Below are 22,618 nucleotides of genomic sequence, written 5' to 3'. Positions count from 1 at the left end.
GTAAATGCTAAACGTTGCACACAAAATATTTGTGACATTTGCATATCATTTTATAAAACAATTTTTTATTTAGTTTCCAAAATACAGATATATAAACAAAATAGGTTTCCTTTCATAATCTAAGTTGTCAGATGACAAATTTTGTTGTCAAAAATTCAAAGTTCCTTCAGTGGCTTGTATTTGTTATCATTATCAAATGTCAATTAAATGTTTCATTTTGAAACAATTAATATTACGAAAATGCTAGATTTTTAAACATTACTAAAATAAAAGCATTAAGCAATAAATTTACAAGAAAACAATGACTCGTTATTACTATTATTTCATTTTTACTTTCTTATTCACAATGAGTATAAGCAATGCGATTGAGGTACGGTTGTCATTGATATTTTAATAGAAAATAATTTTTATATGTAAGCTACTACAAAGTTAATATTTCTAGATTCCTGAAAAGTTTCAAAAATCAAATCATACAAACAATTGGGCAGTATTAGTGGATACATCAAGGTTTTGGTTCAACTATCGTCATGTGGCTAACGTGCTGTCGATATACCGGAGTGTGAAGCGGCTTGGTATTCCTGATAGTCAAATTATACTAATGATTTCTGACGATATGGCTTGCAACCCGAGGAATCCCCGCCCAGCTACAATTTTTAATAATGCACATGAACAAATTAATGTTTACGGAGATGATGTTGAGGTAGATTACAGAGGATATGAAGTGAGTATACCTTTCTTATTTATTAATTAATCTCCTTAAACTAATTTTGATGTAAATTTGTTGTAACTGCTTGTCTGTGTTTTGTAAGTTAATAGTTAATTGCTTGTTTTAAATACTGATGATTCTTTGTTAATTTTTGCTGTCTCTTTGGTTAAGTAGCTAACTTATAATGCTGCAAATGAAGATGTTTAAAAACGCCTAACTTTGTGTATGGGATTTTTATCCCACTGAAACATAATTGTGCATAAATGTTTGTAATTCTAATTATACCTCTTAATCTTATGCAGAAGGTTGTTTCCCCATTGAGAGTAGCTGCAATAGCCAAAATTGTTTAGGAAGATATCAATTGTTGGGTAATGCAGTAGAGCATAAGCTCCTTGAATGTTTTAGGTTTCAGTTGAAAACTTTGTACGTCTTCTAACTGGTCGTGTACCTCCTGATACACCGAGGTCAAAGCGTCTTCTCACCGATGAGGGAAGTAATATTCTTATCTATCTCACTGGGCATGGTGGAGATGGTTTTCTAAAGTTCCAAGATTCTGAAGAAATAACAAGTCAAGAGTTAGCAGATGCTCTAGAACAAATGTGGCAGAAAAGAAGGTTTATATGTTTAAAGCATTAAAACAGTTTTTAGATATATATGAAGTACTAAAAATATCTAAGTTCCTAATTATTAATCAAAAAATTATGATTGTTTATGATACAAATTAAATGCTTGCTCTTATTGTAGCTTGTATTAAGAAGTTTATGTGGATTCTATCACTAAATGCTATTTGTATTTATGTTATAGATATAATGAAATATTTTTCATAATCGACACATGTCAAGCATCATCCATGTATGAAAAGTTTTACTCTCCAAACATACTTGCAACAGCCAGCAGTTTAGTTGGAGAAGACTCACTTTCTGTATGTACACCTCTTTATGATACCATATACTTTTCTGTATGTTGCCATATATAAAATAATATAAGTAATTTTGTTTTTAATAAATATATTTTATTTCAGCACCATGTTGATTCTGCAATAGGTGTGTACATAATAGATAGGTATACATACTATGTCTTGGAATTCTTGGAAAATGTACATCCCAACAGTATGAAGACAATGTCTGAATTTGTAAGTAATATTAACATAAAGTAGAGTTCTATCAAGTTAACCAAAAAACATTTGTGTAGTAAGTACCTGAAAGGGAAATAAGCAATTGTAATGCTATTCTATACATAATGATCTTCTATTTAAATAATATTTTGTTAATAAAATATTACCACAGATTAATATAATTTCGTGGGAGGACCGGGATCGCTATGTTGGCGCCTCTATGCCGGCGTAGTGAGGTCGATGGCACTGTACGGTGCCCCGATATGGGTCGATGCGCTCACTGCTCACAACCGGGTCCTCCTGCGGAGGCCGCAGAGGGTCATAGCGGTAAGAGCGATAAGAGGGTATCGTACGGTGTCTTGGACAGCGGCGACGCTTCTAGCGGGCGATCCGCCCTGGGAACTCCAGGCGGAGGTGCTCGCAGAGGTGTACCGCTTCCAGGCCGAGGCGAGATACCGCGGCGACCGTCCAGGGTAGGCGGATGTCGAGCGGATCAGGGCTCTAGCCCAGCAAGCCCTGATAGCCCGATGGGAGGAAGATCTGGGGTCCCCCACGGCGGGCCTGACGACAGTGGAGGCGGTACGTCCCCACTTAAGTCGCTGGGTCAAAAGAAAACGAGGCACGCTCTCGTTTAGGTTGACGCAGGTACTTACCGGACACGGCTGCTTCGGTAAGTACCTGCACAAGATAGCACGGAGGGAAATGTCACCTTCCTGCCACGAGTGTGGTGCACCAATCGACACGGCGCAACACACCCTGACGGAGTGTGCCGCGTGGGCCCCAGAGGCTTTCTCTGGCGGCAGTTGTCGGCGGAGACCTCTCCCTGCCGAGCATCATCAACTCGATGCTCGGAAGCGATGAGTGCTGGTCGGAAATGGTCTCCTTCTGTGAAAATGTAATGTCGCAGAAGGAGGCAGCGGAGCGGGAGCGGGAAGAAGACGCCCCGCTCCGCCGAAGAAGACTGGGGAGAAGAATGAGGCGCTATGCGCACCTTCTCCCTCCGCCGCAATAGGCGTCGCTGGGACTAGGGGTTCTCAGTACCCTTTTAATCCCCCTAGAGAATGGAGGCCTGCATACGCAGGCCGCCCGTCAATGCGTCGCGGTAGCATGCGTAAGCGATCCCGTGGCGCTCCTCGTTATGACGGAAAGGGTACCGCTGGTTTTTAAGTGGGTATTCCGTTGTTCGGGGCGCACTCGGCGCCTCGGACAACCATTCCAGTATTTCCAGCGTAAAAAAAAAAGATTAATATAATTTATTGCGCCTTTTTCTTTTACATGTGAATATTTGTTGAATATTTGTCAATTTTTACATAAGACTAATTTATTTTTGTAGCTCGCTGTATGTCCAAAAAGTGCATGCTTATCAACAGTGGGTGTTCGAAGAGACCTTTTCAAACGTGATCCCAGCAAGGTTCCCATAACAGATTTCTTTGGGTCAGTCAGACCAATCATTATTACCACCGATCCAATTGACATTCAAGAAATACCAAAGAGGAAAAAGACTATGTAAGTTTCTAAAAACTCTTAGCTTAACTCTTAGCGTGGTGGAATAAGCTCCAAACCTTCTCCTCAAAAAGAGGAGAGGAGGCCTTTAGCCCAGCAGTGGGACATTCACAGGCTGTTACGGTTAATAATATTGTTAACCTTAGTCCTTAAATAAAGAATTATTATATCTTAAGATTATAATTCATTCAAATTTACTTTCAAAGCTATAATAAATGTAAAGATTATATAAGAAAAATCAAAAATCATTATTATTTACATTTTTTTTTAAAGCTGTGAATAAAATTGTGTTTTAGAAATGCAAGCCATGCCACCTATATTTATTTAAATATATCACAAATCAATATGACATGCCAGACTTTAAGTACGGAACACTTTGTGTTACATATTTTTGTTAAAATATGACAAATAGCTTAATTACATTACAGAATATCAATACAGAATACTGCTAAAATAGCTATATGATACTGATTTCTCTATTTGATTTATTTTGTAAATGTAAATAATTTATATTGTATTTTTACAGAAACAAAACTAAAGTACCAGAGAAGAGAGAGTATGTACCACAATTCCCAATGCATTTAGTCAAAACAACTGTATAAGTAATGATTAGTATTAATATTTATTACAATAATAAAAATCTTGGGTCATATTGATGGTTTATTTTTTACCAAGTAAATAATTCATGCTTATTCGTGCCTTATAGATGTTGGTATGTTTGTTTGAGATTAACAGACTTAGACACTGTTTGACCGATTGATATGGAAGTTGGCATTTAACTAATACCCGTATAATAATAACTAACCTTTCAACCTTTTGCCATAAAAATTGGCATATCTACATAGATAGTCAGGACAACGTCGGGTGTTGCTAGTATAATTAATTTTCCATTTCCATACCCTAAATACTCTTATTGCAGTATATACAATAAAAATATACATACATAATACATTGCAGTAGTCACAGTTCTTCACAGAACTACAAGCAGCTTTAGTTAGAATAAATAAATAAACTTTACTTAAATTAAGTTAGACGGAGCCGAATAAATAACTTTTGGATTCATATATTCGGCAAAAATGGCATTTCGAATGTCGGCAAAGCTGTTATCGAAACTTTGGAAGTAAAATGGATGTAAGAAGTTCCATTCATATGGTATTTTAGTATTAATAAAGATATTAATATAATATTAATCAGGAACTGCTGTGTATAATATAACAAAACTATTAGCAAATCACATGAAATATGGAATTCTAAGGTTTCTTTACTTCTTGCTTTGGAATATAAAATAGGTATGAGGTACATATTTAGGTTATCTAGCGCGAGATACGGTATATCATAAATTTTGGATTGCGTAACCAAAAATTATCTGCATAAATATACTTACAGCATAACTTGCAGCAACAACGAAATTCGAGACAGATATTGTAGGAGTTATTTTGAAAAAAAAAAGAATCTTATTGCCACGCAACGGAACTATCACAATTTAAATTTAACGTAAAATAGTTTGAGCCAGCTCAGTAAAGCCGAGTCGTAACACAGCACTGGTTTTGCAGCGGGAGACCAGCTCTTTACGTTGGAAATTAAATACATTTAAAAAACATTAAATTATTTGACGATGTCTTCAAATTTCAAATTTAATATTATGTTTTATGTGTCAAATCGGTATAAAAATACCGTTCTGAATTTTTACGATAGTTTATATGTTTTAAGGATAACGGAAAGAAAAAAACAAATTAATTTAAACAGATATTTATTTCTTTATAAGTACTATGAATATTTTTTTAACATTATGTAACACAACCAATAACGATAGTTGGAGTAAATAACGCAATACATATTAGCAACAAGTACACACTCACATGCTGATATGAGATCAAAATCTAAGGGAGTATAGCACCATTTCACTTAATACCTATAGGCCATTCATTTGGTCTGACAATCGTTCTATAAATCTATAGGTACATTAACCTAGTCTAAAAGCGAGATAAATTTAATTATAATGGTCATAATTTTCTTTTATTCGATTGTTTTTGTAAACATTGATGGCATTAGAGTATTTACATTCAAAAAAGTTGTGGAATCGTTATTTATACCGTTATATTTTTTTAGTGATCTGTAATGAAACCACTGAAGTAATTTTACAATTAATAATTTTTTTATATCTACACTTGAAACTTTAAACGCTAAAATAGCTAAAAAGGTGCTTGCATACGATAAATGATAATTTATTATTTAATAACATTCAAACTTTTGAATTGGGTAACACATTTCATACATTGTTTTTTTTCTAAATTATGATAATAAAGTTAAGGTAAGCATTATTAGCAGTTTTAATTTAGTCCAGTGATACTTAAATTTTTATTTAAGAATAACTTTCACATATATATAATACATAAAGAAACACCTATATCATTTAATCAAAATAAAAATAATTCTATATACAGTATAAAAGTAGTAAAATTTTTGTGACTTTGTGTAAAAGAAAAATAAAATCTTTTTCATTTATTTATTTCGTTAAATCTAGGTACTGTACTTATTTATTAATATTTTTACGCAACATTTTGTTTAATATCATGCAGTATGGTATCAGGAAGTCAGGGTCACCCAAACTAATTATGCTATCTTGAACGTTGAAATTAATCAAATCTATTTTTCCTAAAGCCTGCTATTCACTTTTTTTATTATCTTTTTTATCTTTAGAACTATGACTAGCTTATATAAATATATATAAATAAAACGAATATATTATACTAATTCGTAATATTACTCGTGATGATAATTTGCATTGCATGGCGCAACTAATATGTAATTGTATGAAAAGTGTAATACTGACAATGTGTTTAATGAAATTTAATGAATGTTAATCAACAGTTGTGTATCTGTCGAGAAATTGCTCGGCATTACGCTTATTTACCTTTATAATAGAATATGTGAACAAACATTTTGCTTGTTCACACAATGATGTACAAATTATAGCAGGATGTATATTATTCGGTTTAAATCACAAAGAGCAAACACCATTACGTCTATTATTATAAATTGTTTTCACAATTAGTTGCTAATTGATAAAATACAGACGTTTGTGGTTACAGTTTTTATGTTGTAAATTTTGACATCACTTATAATTCCTAAAATATTTTAATAAAATTAATTAGTTTTAATTGAATTCATTTATAAAAATAATAATAAAAACATTACATTTAAAAATTACATTCAAAGTTTAATACAATTTTATTACTTTTTATCTTTTTTTAATTATGTTAACACAGAATAATGATAAAATGAACATAATAATTGAAATATTGATAATTTATATTATTGTGTTATACACAATTGGATTTTGTCTTTTTATAATCACTGAATTTCCTTAAAAAATCTTATAATATAATAACAATAATTCAACTTAAAGGTTGCAATGTAATTTCTTATGAAAAATATTTTTAATAATAACCTTTAAATTAAATAATAAGAATTTATTTTTAAATAGTTTTTAAGTAGTAATATTTGCAACAGGTAATATCTATAATCATATTATACATTTCACCACTGTACAATATTTACTTTTATAATCTTTGATATTATCCAATCTACATAATTATATATTAACATTACTCGTATGTAATAAATATTAGGCGTTTATTTGGAATAAACTATTTTTGTACTTGCGTTTTACTTTATGCGACTATTTTGCCACTGTATAATGATTGATTGAAAAAATGCATAAAAAGGCTTAAATATTACAGAAATACAAATATATTTCAAATACATCATACATTTAAAAAAATAAAAGAGTTGCAAAAAATAATTTAGAATGAGGTTTATACTTAACTCATATGCGTGATCTGTGTATATATGAAAAAATGAAAGTAAAATAAATAAAATAATTAATTAATAAGAAAAAATGTACTGGCGACAGTGACTTACGTTTTGGAAGAATAGTTTTTTATTTTATATATAAAAATACTTACAAGCAATTTATTATTTCCATAAATCTATTACAATATGCAAATGCATTTTTTAAGCAAATAAATGTGATTTCAGATCAAACTGATTATGGTCTCTTTTCGGCCATAAAGATGCAATAATTGTTGTTAATATTTTTTAACTATAATAAAATGACAAATACCTACAAATACTTTAAACTACATTTTTTATCCGCGTAGTAAGCATTTGGGATGGTAACATTTTTGTCTTTTTTTTTACAAAAACTACATTGGCATGTTGCACATTACTTTCATAAAAATGACTAATATATCTACGTATACGGAAGCACTAATAAATATTTTAATATAATAAAATAGATTATTATATTTTCAAATATATTATTCTCTAATACCCTTATCATCTATTTCAGCTAATACGTAATTTTACATAATAGTGTTTTATCAGTTATCAAAAATTTACAAATAATTTTCTTGAATTAATCTGATGTAATTTACAATCTGAATTAATCTGGTGTCTACACTTCATTTGAATAAAAAGTATATATAAAAAAATCTACATAATACCCTCTTGTAAAAAGTAATTATTTGCTACTTAATTATGAATTGTAGAATATTTATATGATTTCGTACACGAATAATCGAAAAAAATATAATTTTGTTTGTTTATACTCTGTATAAATTATACGAAAATGTAACACAAAAATTTATAATTAAAAATTTAGTAGATATTTGATAATAAAATAAAACACAACAAAACAATTCGAATATGAATTTAAGTGTCATGTTTGAAATCTAATTCGATTTTTGGCTAGTGAAAGAAAAACTTGAATTACAAACATATCACTATAGCGTGACTATATATATTATGTACCTTTATTTATGAATAAATATAATAGAAAATAACGATTATTTAAATCTTTAGACTCAAATAAAATATTCTACAATAACAATAAACAAAATGTAAAGTTTTATTAAATTTACTACATCTTTACTAAATAAATACGCAAATAAATTGGTAGCAACGGATCAATAAATTGGCCGTTATACTATTTCCCTTCACAATCAGTCTTCCCGATATTTTTTTTCGCCATCAATCATCTTGTCACGCTAATGTAGCGATAAAATAAAGCATTCAAAATATATTGATGTCTTTGGCGCTCATCCGTGGTTGCTGTCATCGTCTTTTTTAATTATTTCATAGTAGTTGTCTATAGTATAATTGAATAGTTGGAAGTCGTACCTGAAAAATTAATGTTTTTTGTTGTATAAGATAATGTTTTTCTTTTGTAAATTATTAGTTATCATTGAGATCGTATTGTTACAATTCTTTTGCTGAAAATTATTCGATACACAAAAATCTATATAACAAAGAAACGCAAGCGAATAAAGCTCGTCAGTATTTTTACAAGCTTTTATTTAACTTACAATGCATGTTTGTTCGGGTGGTATCTTGCAACTCAATTTTGAAACAGATACCTTTAAATGATTGAGATGAAATTTTGTATACACGTTTAGTTTGGATGACAATATATGGTTAGCTGTGTGACGTCCTTCTAAATCCAACATGGGGGAACACCCAAGATGGTGGGACTAGTTATTCTTAATGCTCTTCTACAATATGGGTATCAAATAAAAGGGCTTGCTGAGAATAACTCACAAAATAAAGTGACGTCACACTAAATCCAATATGGTGGACTTCTAAAGATGGCGGACTAATTTTTTTATGCTTTCCTACAATATGGATATCAAATGAAATGACTTGCTGAGAATTGTTCGAGTCTGTAGCATCGGTTGGTTAATTTTGACTGTGTAAATTGGTAAGATAGGCGTCAACAGCAATGAACATGAAAACATCATAGAATAAACAGACTGAGAAACCTGTCCAGCGTGAACAAAAAGTAAAAAATTAATTAATTAAAAGTAAAAACTTTTTAAAAACAAGCTTTTATTACCTGTGTAAATAAAACAAGTAAATTAAATAACTTTTTTTAATTTACAAACTAAGCAAATACTATTTAAAGAGTACTTAAATCTCGCGACAAGCTTTTATATCATATAAATTGTGTAACGACGTTATGAATTGATAGTAATAGTTTGAAAGGAAAGTTTTTTTACTTTTAATTTTTGTTAATAACTTTGCCGTTAATTCTAAATTATTCAGGTTTCAGTTTTCGATATAAAAAAAGTTTATTAAAAACTATCTACATATCTATCTAATATATTTTAACAGCAATCTGTTTATAAAACTATTGGTTATGATAACAAAACTTTTTTATTTTTTCGCTAAAAATAAATCAACAGTACAAATTATCCTTGACCGATGTATAATATCATAAATAAAAAACAAATAAACGTAACTTAACAATTGTTTATAAATCAATACATAAAGTTATATAGGTACCTAGGGCGCTTATTTTTTATATTATTAAAGGCCATCAAGATGGTATTGTCTTGTAATTTATTAATACGTATTATTATTGCAAATAATTGAATTATAATTATATAAGTAATATACAAATTTTTTGTTATAATGTCGTAAAATCGCATTGATCACGTTGTTTTGTAAATATTCGTTAAAATTGAATTAAAATTCACTTACTTGTACAGTTTATAAAGACCATCCAATTGTGATTTCTTGAGACGTGAATATAAATGATTAATATTATGTAATGTATTGGTTCCTTTGCCGCTATTCCGCCATTCAGGTTTGATAATCTCTTGGAGACGAGCCATTTGGATTAGGAACCTTTGATCTTCCTGTAACAATAGAATATTATTATTTTAGCTTAGATAGTCTATTTTCCTTAACATAGACCTTTTTGATCTTTAAAATAAATGGTATACGTGCAAGCAAGTTAATATAATATGTAGATAATGAGGATACGAGGATGACGATTGGGCTTATAGACAATACTCATTATATACTATGAATTGCCAACATTGTGATTAGTAATGTAAATGCCACAATGGACAAAGATAGAATCTATTGAAGTATAATTGGTTGATGAAGTTAAGTATCTAAATATTTTATTCATTAGACCACATTTTCATTTGCCTAGTTTAAATAATCAATTGCATCGAGATAGATTGTCAGGGTATACTTGTAAAGCTAATTTAAAATTACGTAACGTTAAATTTATTATGTTTAACGGTATCTCCAACTGGTATTCTTCAGGCAGTATCTTATCTTTACTAGAATAAAAATATTAAATTTTTATTTTGCTAATTATTGTTATTACATAAAGAGGCATTCACGCTTTGTGATTTTAGAATGTAAGGTTTATTAGCACCGGTACGAGGGTGATTTAAATTAAATAAAAAGACTGGCTGGTGAATTAAATTAAATTAAAATTTCGGTCACTTTTGAGCTTTAACTTTAAATATTCATCAATAAAAATAAATTTCTTGATATTTGTCTCTTCTTGTTTTTTTTAAAGAAATTTAGACATCAGCTTAAGAGACATAAGATAAACAAATTATATATCACAACATTTTCACACAATATTTAATTTTTACCTAAATTGAAGCTTTTCGGATACCTATCGGAATCTTTTTCCAAAGTGCGAACAGAAAAATAATTAGACGGAAAGCCAGTATTATGAAATTTTGAACGTATTTTAGTAGGTTATTTTGCCTTAAAGTTAGAAGAAATAGGATCTAAGTGAACAGAAAAAAGGGACGATAATAACTGTTAAGCTCTAAATCATTATAAATATTCAAAGATTTTAAAAATAAGAATTGTTTGATTGTTGGTACGTAATAAAAGGGAAAAAAGTTAGATCAATATTAGCAAAGAGACGAGAACAAGCTATTGCATTTGCTTAAACCTTAGCTGGATTGTCTATTACCCAAAATTTAATGAACTATGTGATCACGCAATTAAAATTATGACCAGTTTGCATACTACAAAATCAGCATCACTGACATCATACAATTAAATTCGAACATACAGCTGCAAGTTGTTGCCATAAATATAATAAGAATACTTCTACTCGGCCGAATAACTCGGTTTAATTGCCGACTATGCGGTTAATGTTATATTTATAAAATTACATGTTTCATGTTTGTAATGCTGAATCGATTTGAAGAGATAGTTTTTATAAATATTGAAATAGGATTAATCTGAAGCTGATGCTCCGTGACGTCAATTACGTGTTCTCACGCCATAAGCCATAAAATAATAATAGTGATCAGCGTCCATAGGCATTGGCACCCTAAGAAATATTAACCATCCGTTACATCGCCAATACGCAACCAACCATGGGAGCTAAGATGTTAAGTCCCTAGTGATGGTAGTTACACTGACTTACTTCCCCTTTATACTGGAATACCATACTATACCATACTAAGCCTTGTTACTTGGTGATGGATTAAGTGATGAGCGGATGGCACCTATCCAGTTGGGCTTGCACAAAGCACAACTATCAAGTAACCAGTCAAAAATCGGTATAACTAATACTTGATAAATCTCTGGCTAATGGTTTGTATTAATGTTATTATATATCCGTAGAAATTTACTTACGTCCAATGTTTCGAATTTGAGAATGACATCGAAATTAAACTTGCAAGGTGTGCAAAAATCGGTGTAAGGCGTCCAATGCATGTCCAACGTTCTTTTCACCTTTGCTTCGTCCAGCACGTAAGACACGAACTCTTCGAAGACAGGATACCTTTCCGTCGGTACGGGTTTGGGGCTTGACTAGAAAGATAAAATATATTTACAACAAAACAGTCATGTAAATTTTGGATAGAGTATGCCGTCGTCGTGAATATCTGCTTATACTAAAAGTTAACTGACAGAGATCGCCTAATATGTTAAAAAAACACCTTTATTCGTTTTGTAGATTACTAGCTGACCCGTGCCCACATCGTTGGACGGTAAACATTTTTAGTGTAGTTCGGTTAGTACTGAGTGCTTTGATTTATTTCCTGACTGCCAAAAGTCGCGTTAGCCGAACATTAATAAAATTGTCTTGCGTATTTGATATTTTAAATTATTTCTTAAACTATGCAACCAAAAATATACTGAAAAAAAACCGAATTTTATGTTAATAAAATTTCCTTGGTGATAAAGCAATTTATTTCTAAATAGATTGACGTTTTGTATATAAAAAAATCGTCTAATAGAAATATTATTCAATAGATTACGACACGGTCGCGGTTCCATACTTATGTCGTATTATCTGTTTAACCATTCGTCCAAACTATATGCAGTATAAAGTAAAAATTTCATAATTATTAATAATATATTAAATAAGCCGATAAACATATCGATTTAATAATATATTATATATACCAATAAAATGTCGATTTAATTTATTTTTTTAATATAAAAAACTACTTTTTGTGACTTAAATATAAAAGTTAGACATACGTTGTCGCTGAATTTTTTGTAGGTATTATCAAGCTCTACAACTTTTCTCTAGAACTTAATCATATAACTCTTATCGTTAAGGCACCATTCGTAAGAAACGTTTTCGTTCGACCGTTTTTTCTCCGACTTACTTTGCAAATTCAACTACCATTAAAAAATCTTTTCATTTTTCGGTTTATTATATAGCCTATAACATTCAGGATAATGTGGCTTACTATTGGTAAAAGAATTTTCAAAATCGGTTCAGTAGATCCAGAGATTACCACGTACAACCTCACAAACTTAACCTCTTTATAATACTAGTATAGATTAGGAATACAATCTCTTAATTAAAACGAGATACATTTCGGTTTCAAGAGCACTGTAAAATTGGTACTCATAATCCAAAAAGTCTACGAAAAGCACATATAGTTATTTGTCTTCTGTCTGATCTTATTTCGACAGTGTTTGATTTTCGTTGGATTTAATGAGGAGAAATTCGATTAAGTGGATATTAAAAAACATTGATAGGTACGTAAATAGAAGGTCTATATAGTTATGTAGTTATGAAGGAACATAATTATAAAATAGATAGATGAATGAGCAAATGGGCCAATAAAATGGTCAATTTATTGGCCCGACCCGGGGTTTGAGCACAGGGCCAGGATTTGTAGCCATATGAGCTAGAGCAACGAGGTAGTCCGTTCTAATACCTATATACACGTACATAATACCATAACCATAATTTTTATAGCAATTACTAAGAACGGTAATGCAACGGTAATGTTCGTGACTGAACAGCTAAACATATTGTATACGATTCTAGAATGCCGATTTTAACCGAAATACAAATAATGACTCACGTCTGTGCAATTTGTCTGTAATAATTTATACTTTGCCAAATTCAAATACAATTTCAACGTGCAACATTTCGTATTGTAATCATGCTGGTTTAGTGGGTATTTAATGTTTTGTAATCTACTCGTTCCTACGTCACATTAGTAAAAATAAAGTTTTAATCCGCGATCATTTTTGATTTAAGGTATCGCGCGCTGATATGCTTTTATTTATGTTACTGCATATTTATATAAATTCAATTTTTTTGACCTTTGTAACGTCCAACAGACTTGTACTTAATGTTGTCCGCACCTATAATATATATTTCAATTATTTCATTTACTGTGACAAGTATTTCAAAATAAAGAAATTCTGTAAATAATATGTACTCACTTTTCTATATTTCTTAATTATTCTACGCCCCATCTGGTCGTGGAATGACTTAGGCCAGGCATGGACGATTTTGTCGTTATAAGCTGACGCCAACCTTTCTAGAGGGTGTCTCACGATCAAGAATGTGATGGAATCCCCTTGGGCCTTCCTTATCATTTCTACTGTAGGCCTCGCGTATTTCTTCCGGGCTAATTCAAGCGGAACTTCCTTTGTTTTATCGAGAAAGGTAGCTGTATAGTTTGCCATTAAGTTAAAGTTGTACATCCAGGATGTTGATGCGGCTTTGAAGATGTTGCACCTATGAAAAAATACTTTTTATTGCATATATAATTGTTAAATCATAATGAGACATTATTAATTTATAATAAATAACTGAAAATTTATTTTTTCCTACTTCATAATTATTTATTTTATAATTATTAATTGGGGTTTGACGTTTTGGTCCCAACGCTTTCAAGCCTTTAAATGCTGCCCTGAACAGAAGCGTTTATATCATAAATAAATAGATTAATAGATCTGCATGATGTCTATGAATATATACATAGTGATAAAGTCATTATTAGAGTAATATTATGTAATCTATATATTAGTTGCATAACAAATTTCTCACCATATAACATGGTACTGCCGGTTGATGAGATATTCCCACGCATACGCTTTATGGCTCGAACTGTCGAGACCGTGTTTCGAACATTCACTTCGCAAATAATCTCTTCTGGCCTCCATCCTGTTGCCCACTTCTAGAAACTTCTCTCGATTGAGCAGTCCTTCATCGTGACTTCCATTTTCGAACATGTACTATAACAAAACAAAAAAGGTTAATAAATCTTACATATTGTTAATATTTCAAGTGCCGTTATACGGCTCGTATTATATTTTAATAAAAAATAGCATGAATAAAATTCAGCTAGAACCCATTAAGTTTAATTGAGCGAAGTTTTTTTCATACAATGTTGATTATGAAAATTGTAATGTGAAATATTTTAGCGTGACCCGTTTCAGAGACTTCCGAAATGCGATATGCCGGATAATTTGAAATAATTATTTCACGGTCGAAGAATTAAAGCATAAATTGTATAACATGCGAAGTAATTTAAATTTCATAAATATGTAGCTTTTCACAGACGATTTAGTTCGCGTTTAAATAATTTAATATTATAAAACGTCTTATTGATTCGTATTGATTTACTTAAATAGATTAACGCCCCCAGAGTTTATATGAATATTAAATATCATCATATCCTTTCAGCTCAGTTGTGAAAACGTAACAGATAGAGTTTTTATTTTATTTATAACAGTAGTATGGATTTAAATGTAAAGTGGGTAGAATTATGAAGCATTGAAACCAAATTTATGATGACGTGCCCTAATGTGCGATAATCTAACGCATGTGGGCCAGCCATTAAATACGCAGATGTTTGAGAGTGCCATCTTCAGTTGATATAAGTACATACTATACCTACCAATGCGATAGTGAGCCTTTTTTTTGTTATGTCTAACTGAAAAAACTACAAAGACAATTTTCATAAAACTTATACCAGAAGATGAATGGCGTTTCAGAAGTTTTTGTATATAATATTATTATATATACACAATTTCATCATCTTTAGTTTAAAAATTAAATAGACGTGACATGCGTAAATTTCATATTTTTGTATTATTATAAATAATCGTAATATAATCACGACATAAAATTAATTCCGTCTTTCGTATTGTTAGAAATTACACGGACAAATATGCTTCGTATTATTGCTAGTGTACAGTTAACCGTTAGTTTAATGTATTAAAAATAATTCTAGCTCGTATCCCCTTAACCTTGCTGTGTAATAAATTTAACCTTTCTAACTCCTAAACTTCACCCAAATACCTACATACATCGACCGTTATAATCACTGCTATGTTAATTGCTCGTAATTGGCTTTGCTAGTGTTATGTCTACATCATATTTTTATATTAGAAGGTGCGAACGAAATATGATCATTTTAATTGATCCGTATAAATTAAATGAATATTGATATCGATTTTTTTTAACATGGCAATTGAGATAAGATTTTAATTTTAAATAAAAAACACAACGAAATAATTTTATATAAATCTACGTATATTCGAATTTCATTAAATTTTTAATAAAACACTAACCGTTTTGTTATTATTTAAAACGATTATTGCTACTTTTAATTGGTTGTAATTAGTTTTCTTCGTTATATCAATATTACTTTATTAAATGCTTACACTATATGACATAAGTATTATTTATGCTAATCAAATGTATATATAATACGCAATCAATATACTTAGGTAAAGATAGCCGACCATTGTTTCATCTCATCGTAATTCAAAACGCGAATCAAGACGCCAGGCAATGTAGCTTGATTTTAATATGAGAGTTCGTTTACATCTTATCGAGACGATGTCTGTTAAACGAAGAAAATTAAAAATGTTTTAGTTATTTGAAAAAATAGAATTTACTATAATAATTAACTTATATTTTTATTAAGCCGCTCTATATAAGTATTTATAGAAGAATGATTTTAGTATAAAATATTAAAATATATAAGAATACAAATATATTACTTATTTATTTGTAAAACATAGTATTACAAAATAATTAGAATCCTGACCCCTATACTGGGAAAGCTTCTGTCTGTCAAACAGTGTTTCATTACATTGGAGCTACAATAGGGCACTTTAACAAATTATATTTTATAAATAATTGCTTTTTAAAAAAATATTAGATTGTTTACGCTTAAAGTTAATAATTAACATGTAGTGTATGTATATTATATAGTGAACACACAAAACAGCTGCCATTTTAAAGAATATTATTAACCAAAAAAAACGTTTCACAATTTACGATAAGCATCCATAACAAAATATGTTTATATTCTGTGTGATTCCGCGACGAGAAATTTTTGATAGAAATTTATTTTAATACACATTTTTATCGCAGTTATTGATCGGTTGCAAATTCATGTATATATTAGTTGATTGGTTGGTTGAATTTGGGGGAAAAGTTATTATTTTCAAAATAAGACGAAGAGGTGTTAAATTTCATTTACAATTTAAAGCTAACTTGAAACCAACGACATGTCAATAAATAATTTTACGTACACACTAAGTCCTTTAGTGTAAACGCTTGTTTAGCTTTCTACGAAGTATTACATGTATGCGAGTCTATTTAACTTTCACTGAGAAATACTATGCGGGATTTCCTTTAGAGCATGTGACATTTGCATATCCTTCCTATTTCAGAGTTTATTTTACAAAATGATAAAACATTCAACTTCATATGTAAATGTTCCTTTTTTTCGATAAATTACTTACCTTTATTACGTGCCTTTTCGCATAAAATATTTTGCCAATGTCAAAAACAACGTATAAGACACGTAGGAGATTGATCGGTTGCAAATATTGAAGTTTTATCTGATGATATGAGTAATAATGTAAAACAATAGTAAAATATTAATATTCGTAAATTGATGATATTTTGGAACGTATTATTTATCTATTTAAAACAATTGAATCATCAATTGTTTTAGGTATCAACCTAATTACAAAATAGGCAAAGATTCAACACTTACTAGGTGTTCGTTTGTCTTAATCTGTTTCAAATAACCATTTTCACGCATATTAAAAAAATACATCGTTTAGTCTATGAGAAGTAATTTAATTTATTGCATTCATTTTACAAAAGGGACGCTTCGCGGTCTCATTTTTTATTGATCGCGATACCAATGCGGGTTCCACCTGGTTCTAAGGGATTGATAATAAGGGATTGTAAGCTGTGCCCGGTTTTGTTTGATTTAGTTAAGCAAATTTAATATTTACTGTATATAAGTACACTACTATAATTTTTTTCTTAAGGAGCGTAATTCATCGCCCCCATTGCGGTTTTGCGGAAACATTTATTAATATTATAAATAAAATTTTTGTTATACTTCTGAGCGCTAATAGGATCGAAGATTTGTGATAAACTATTAATACCCTTCTTTAATCAAATACTTGTAAGACGATTACTAAACCAAGGTTTTAACATATCCGTGATGGAATCTCCAATAAAAGTTCTGTTATAAATTTACAAGTAAAATTTTGTCCAGCAAAACAACAGCGACTTACGTAGGCTAAGTGTGTTGCATGGTGAATGATGATGAGTGTATCGAAAGAAAAAATAATTTAAAGAAATAAAACTAAAATCATTTGTAATGGAAACAATCTAAATTACGTACAGGTAAAAAATAACATGTTAAGGACATGAACCGTGATGGTGTAGTGGTTAGAATCTCTTAACCTAAGATTTAGAGTTCAAACCCGGGCATGCACCGCTTGATTTTCATTTGCCTTATTCTTCTAGAACTCATTGGTGAAGGAAAACAAATCTTTTTGTGACTAACGACCAGCGACTCGCATTGGAGCATCGTGGTGGAGTAGGCTCCAAACCTTCTCCTCAAAAAGGAGAGGAGTCCTTAGCGAAGCAGTGGGACATTTACTTAGAGTATTACTTTACTATACTCTAAGGACAAAATTAGCATTTTTTTACCAATTTACTTATCTGTTAATTTGTGCAAATGTATGAGTAGGAGTATATCTGAGAGAATTTCATCCGATATGCAGCTCTCTTCACTATGTTCTCCTTCATCTCCGAGCGAAATGAAATATAAACACAGATTGAGCTCGTGACAACTCAGCGCTGCTCACCCGAATTTGATATATCTATGAATCGTTTTTATTTACAATATAATAGAAGATTGTATTCTGAATTACAATAAATAATAACCATTTATAAATAAACTGATAGCAACAATTTAATTGTATTTCAAACGTTTACGTTAAGAGGATAATAATAATAATACTTGTAAAAAAATTATTTTCATACTGATGTTTGAAGAGGTACATTTTTTTAGTTTGATTTTTCTGAATTCACATAAATATAAATAATCCTTTTGAGCTTTCCGTATCAACGCACATCCCATATTTTCACAAGCGCTTTCAAGCGAACGCTGCTAAAGTATTAACTACAGATATATATGAAAACTGATAGCGCTTTTCGAAACAAAAAAAAATAATTGTATAATAAAAATACTGTCTTTAAAAAAAAAGTCAGACATATTACGATGTTTGAATAAAAGCGACATAGAGCGTATATATTTCATTAGGTTATACCTAAAACTTTACTAATATTGGTTTATCAATTACTTAAGAAACATTCAACCAATAACGTCGCACAAAGTAAATAAATAAATTTCCATTGTATGTACTAATTGACGTCATTAACGATACGATTTGTTATTTTGTGCTTATATAAACCGGTGTCTTATTTTTGCCATTCATTTATCGACGTTAAAAATGAATTATAACATTTTAACCATACGAAAAGAATTTCTTGTACCTGATGTAAATGGTCATCACCGCCTATAGACATTGCACTGTAAGAAATACCAGCCATTACCAATCCACCATCAATCTTGGGAACCAAGATGTTATGTCCCTTGTGCCTGTAGTTATACTGACTCTCTTACCCTTCAAACCGGAGCACACCAATGGGTGGTACCTACCCAGCAGCTAGCACAAAACCCTAGCACCAACTAAAATTAATATAATCTTTATACTGAATTTATATCAAATTAAACAAATTGAAATATTTTTGAATTTCTGATACTATTTTCACGAGGTGGACTAGAAGAAATTTTATAATAAACAATTTTGATATTGTAACGTCTAGTATGTTTTCTCTTATCTCACTTGAACCCTATTACTTTCCTATTTCAAAATTCGGCTTCGCTTAGTCTGTTTCATTATGAATGCGCGGCGTTTTGCCTACCCTCTTCTATTGGTATATTAGACTCCAAAAGTAGGTACTGTTTAAAAAAAGTTAATTTACATGAAATTGAATGTGTTTAAAATAATTTATCAATAGTATTTTTCTAATTTGAATATACATACATCCTACAATAATAATACAAACGCTAAAGGTTGTTAGGAAAGATGGATGGATCTTTGTTACTCTTTGACGCAAAAACTACCGAACGGATATGGATGAAATTTGGAATAGAATATAAATATAATAGAATAGCTTATATTCTTAACAAAAAGTCTACCTAACTGCCCCCTTCCCTTAAACTCAGGCGTAGCCGCAGATGGAAGCTAGTAATTTATATTTGATGATTCATGGAAGCTTTTTCAATTTATTATTATTATGGTTTTATGCAAATAGGTCAATTTATTCACTTTTTACACAGAGATAGAAGGTACATAAAAAAAGTCACGTAACATTGCTTTATAACATGCAACATACATAGCTCAGTGGTTGATTTCTACGCTGTTAAAAAGGTATTAACATGTCGCTTTATACATTAGAAAAAATTATACACTCAAATGAGTAGGTTTGAAACACCCATTAGAAGTTATTTTTTATGATATAGGTCGACATAGGCCTTAGACAGTGGCGGTTAGAAATATTAACCATTACTTAAATCGCCAATGAGACATCAATCTTAGAAATGGTCTCTTGTGCCTGTAGTTATATCCATTCAATAACATTCCACTCTAAATGATAATCATTCCAGGTCATATTACTCGACTATTAAGCCAGATTTTCTGAAATTCGTCCCCTTAATCATTCACAATCACTATGAATCATTGTTAGTAACTAACGTTCAAACATAAAGCTTTCATTTATAATATCAGTAAGGTAAGAAGTATATTCATTTTCTCGCAGGATACTTTCATTTAACGATGTGTATTCAGATTAATTTTAAATAGTAAATACCAATTTTACAGCATTCTTTGCAGCAGTTTCAAGAAATAAATATTATGACATGATAGATTTCACATTAAAATGCGTTTAAAAAACGAATTAAGCTTCAAGCCATAAAAGTGCTAGCGCTGGCGCTGCTTAAGAGTTTACCTAAATAGCCTAGCTAGTTCTTTGCCGTCTCCCTTATATGGCCAATTTGATCTACTGTATGCCTGAACTTGGCATTGGATATGCAATTTAGATATCCATATCCAGTTTTTCTTGAGGAAAGACTGCCACTAAAGGACATTTAGCCTAGATCGAGTTCAATCAAATGTTTTTCACTCAGAATGCGTTTAATGTTTTAATAATGTAAATAAATGTTTTCATAACTTTCGATCAATTTGGTAATGTTTTTGCACCGAATTATTTATATTTATAAGTATGATTAATATTAGTTAATGGTTTTATTAATTGGTTTTCCAATAGCGTTATTACGGCAATTAATCAATTACTAAAGTAATCCGACTATAAGTCAAAAAAAGGTTACATTATTGAAGTTAGTATTCGTAGTTTTCATACACATATCATAATTTGTAATAGAATTACAATTGAATGTATTTGATGATTGATGAAAAATAGTTGTGTACTATTTTTTTTTGGTAAATTCGCTTAGAATAGCCTAGTTTATACAACTCGGCTATTCTAAGCGATTATATTACAAACTTTTAATTAAACTTAAAAAGTACAAAAAATATTACTAAGCGAGATAAAACAAAACTGAAATAAGGTTATTAAAACGCCGTCAATAATAATACGCCTTATTGCCTTAACTGACTGGCTGGCTGGTTCATATTTCATCCAGAGAATCAGAATTCGCATTTAACGGGGAAACGCTGCTAGCATTCTTGGCATTTTTAATTATGATTTGTATATATAATTATTCCAAGAGGACAATCTTATAATTTTTAAGTAATTAAATATGTTTTATTCCGTACAAGCGGTTCACCCGCGTCACAATCGAAAAAATCCAGTAAACGTGATAAAAAAGCCAAAATATATTAATTATGTTATATATAGTTATGTTAGCTGTAATAAAGCCTAAAAAGTAACAAATACTCACAACACATACATATTTATAATATTAGTGTGATTATTATTATTCTAGTAATTAAAGAGAAATGGATATACTGAATTATTGTAATATTAGGTATAGTATTTCCATTTGCTAGGACAACGATATATTTGACATGACTTACACGTGAATATGCTACATATATTTACATGCCCATGCGTAAAGCAGCACATGTTTTACGCTTTATCACAGATAAAATATGACAACTGATAAAAAAAAAATTACAACCCTTCAAAAGTTGAATAAATTATAATTTAAGAAAACTAAACTTTATTGCACACAAGTTCTATCTATGTCAGTTATTTTTATAACATAAAATTAAATATTATAACATAAAAAATCAAGCTAAACTAATAAAATCTGACATGTAAACTCATAAAATATAACAATGCAAACATTAATAAGCTCCATATTTTATGCAAGATAACTATTATTGAAGACTCAAATCTAAAAGATAACCTTATGACTAATGATAAAAATAAAAAAAGCCTTTAACAGTTTAAAATTACAACCCCTCTAATCTAATTAATCTGAATGCTAATAATATGTATGGCAGAAAGTCTATTTTTTATGTTATAGGTAGGCGGACGGGCAAATGGGCCACCTGATGTAAAATGGTCACCACCATATTACATCTGTCTATAACTATGTAACATAAAAAAATATATATATTTCGTGAAATATATACGTTGCATCGTGTATTATAGAAAGAACCGTAAAGAATAAAAATCAGTATAATTATCGCTACATATTATAACCGTCGGTCGGTCGGAACGCGATAACCATGAAAACTGCCCAACGGATTATCATACGGTTTTCAGCAATAAGCAGAGTGATTCATGAGGAATGATTTTATGTATAATTCATAAAGGTTTTGCGTAAATAGACTGAAATATGACG

The 22,618-nt window shown here is 30.3% G+C and overlaps 2 protein-coding genes and 1 long non-coding RNA gene across 10 annotated transcripts in view; 1 reads left to right on the top strand and 2 right to left on the bottom strand.

Annotated features, from left to right (window-relative positions):
* The first annotated feature begins 185 nt into the window (after positions 1-185).
* LOC126775117 (putative GPI-anchor transamidase) lies at positions 186-3,975 on the top strand. Its single transcript, XM_050496894.1, has 7 exons — positions 186-370; positions 443-721; positions 1,112-1,320; positions 1,511-1,628; positions 1,728-1,838; positions 3,154-3,326; positions 3,850-3,975. Exons 1-7 carry the CDS (start codon positions 302-304, stop codon positions 3,923-3,925), a joined length of 1,035 nt encoding a protein of 344 aa, XP_050352851.1. The 5' UTR covers positions 186-301; the 3' UTR covers positions 3,926-3,975.
* A 1,081-nt stretch (positions 3,976-5,056) lies between these two features.
* LOC126775143 (uncharacterized) lies at positions 5,057-6,789 on the bottom strand. The gene is made up of 2 exons (XR_007669860.1): positions 5,466-6,789; positions 5,057-5,336 (listed from the first exon to the last, which is right to left on the bottom strand). It is a non-coding gene; the product is annotated as an uncharacterized LOC126775143 (long non-coding RNA).
* Positions 6,790-8,051: 1,262 nt separating this feature from the next.
* LOC126775114 (carbohydrate sulfotransferase 11) overlaps positions 8,052-22,618 on the bottom strand; it is a 55,469-nt gene continuing 40,902 nt past the window's right edge. For all 8 annotated transcript variants that reach the window (XM_050496884.1, XM_050496888.1, XM_050496886.1 and 5 more), the window contains 5 exons: positions 14,461-14,648; positions 13,851-14,148; positions 11,790-11,966; positions 9,867-10,024; positions 8,052-8,507 (listed from right to left, as the gene is read on the bottom strand). In XM_050496884.1, the coding sequence (XP_050352841.1) occupies positions 8,426-8,507; positions 9,867-10,024; positions 11,790-11,966; positions 13,851-14,148; positions 14,461-14,648 (903 nt within the window). In that variant the 3' untranslated portion in view covers positions 8,052-8,425. The remainder of the gene's footprint in view (positions 8,508-9,866; positions 10,025-11,789; positions 11,967-13,850; positions 14,149-14,460; positions 14,649-22,618) is intronic.

This window comes from Nymphalis io, chromosome 17 (genome assembly GCF_905147045.1).
Source record: "Nymphalis io chromosome 17, ilAglIoxx1.1, whole genome shotgun sequence".
NCBI lineage: Eukaryota > Metazoa > Arthropoda > Insecta > Lepidoptera > Nymphalidae > Nymphalis > Nymphalis io.
The sequence above is the reverse complement of the archived record's forward strand: the minus strand, read 5'-3'. Positions and strand labels throughout refer to the sequence as shown.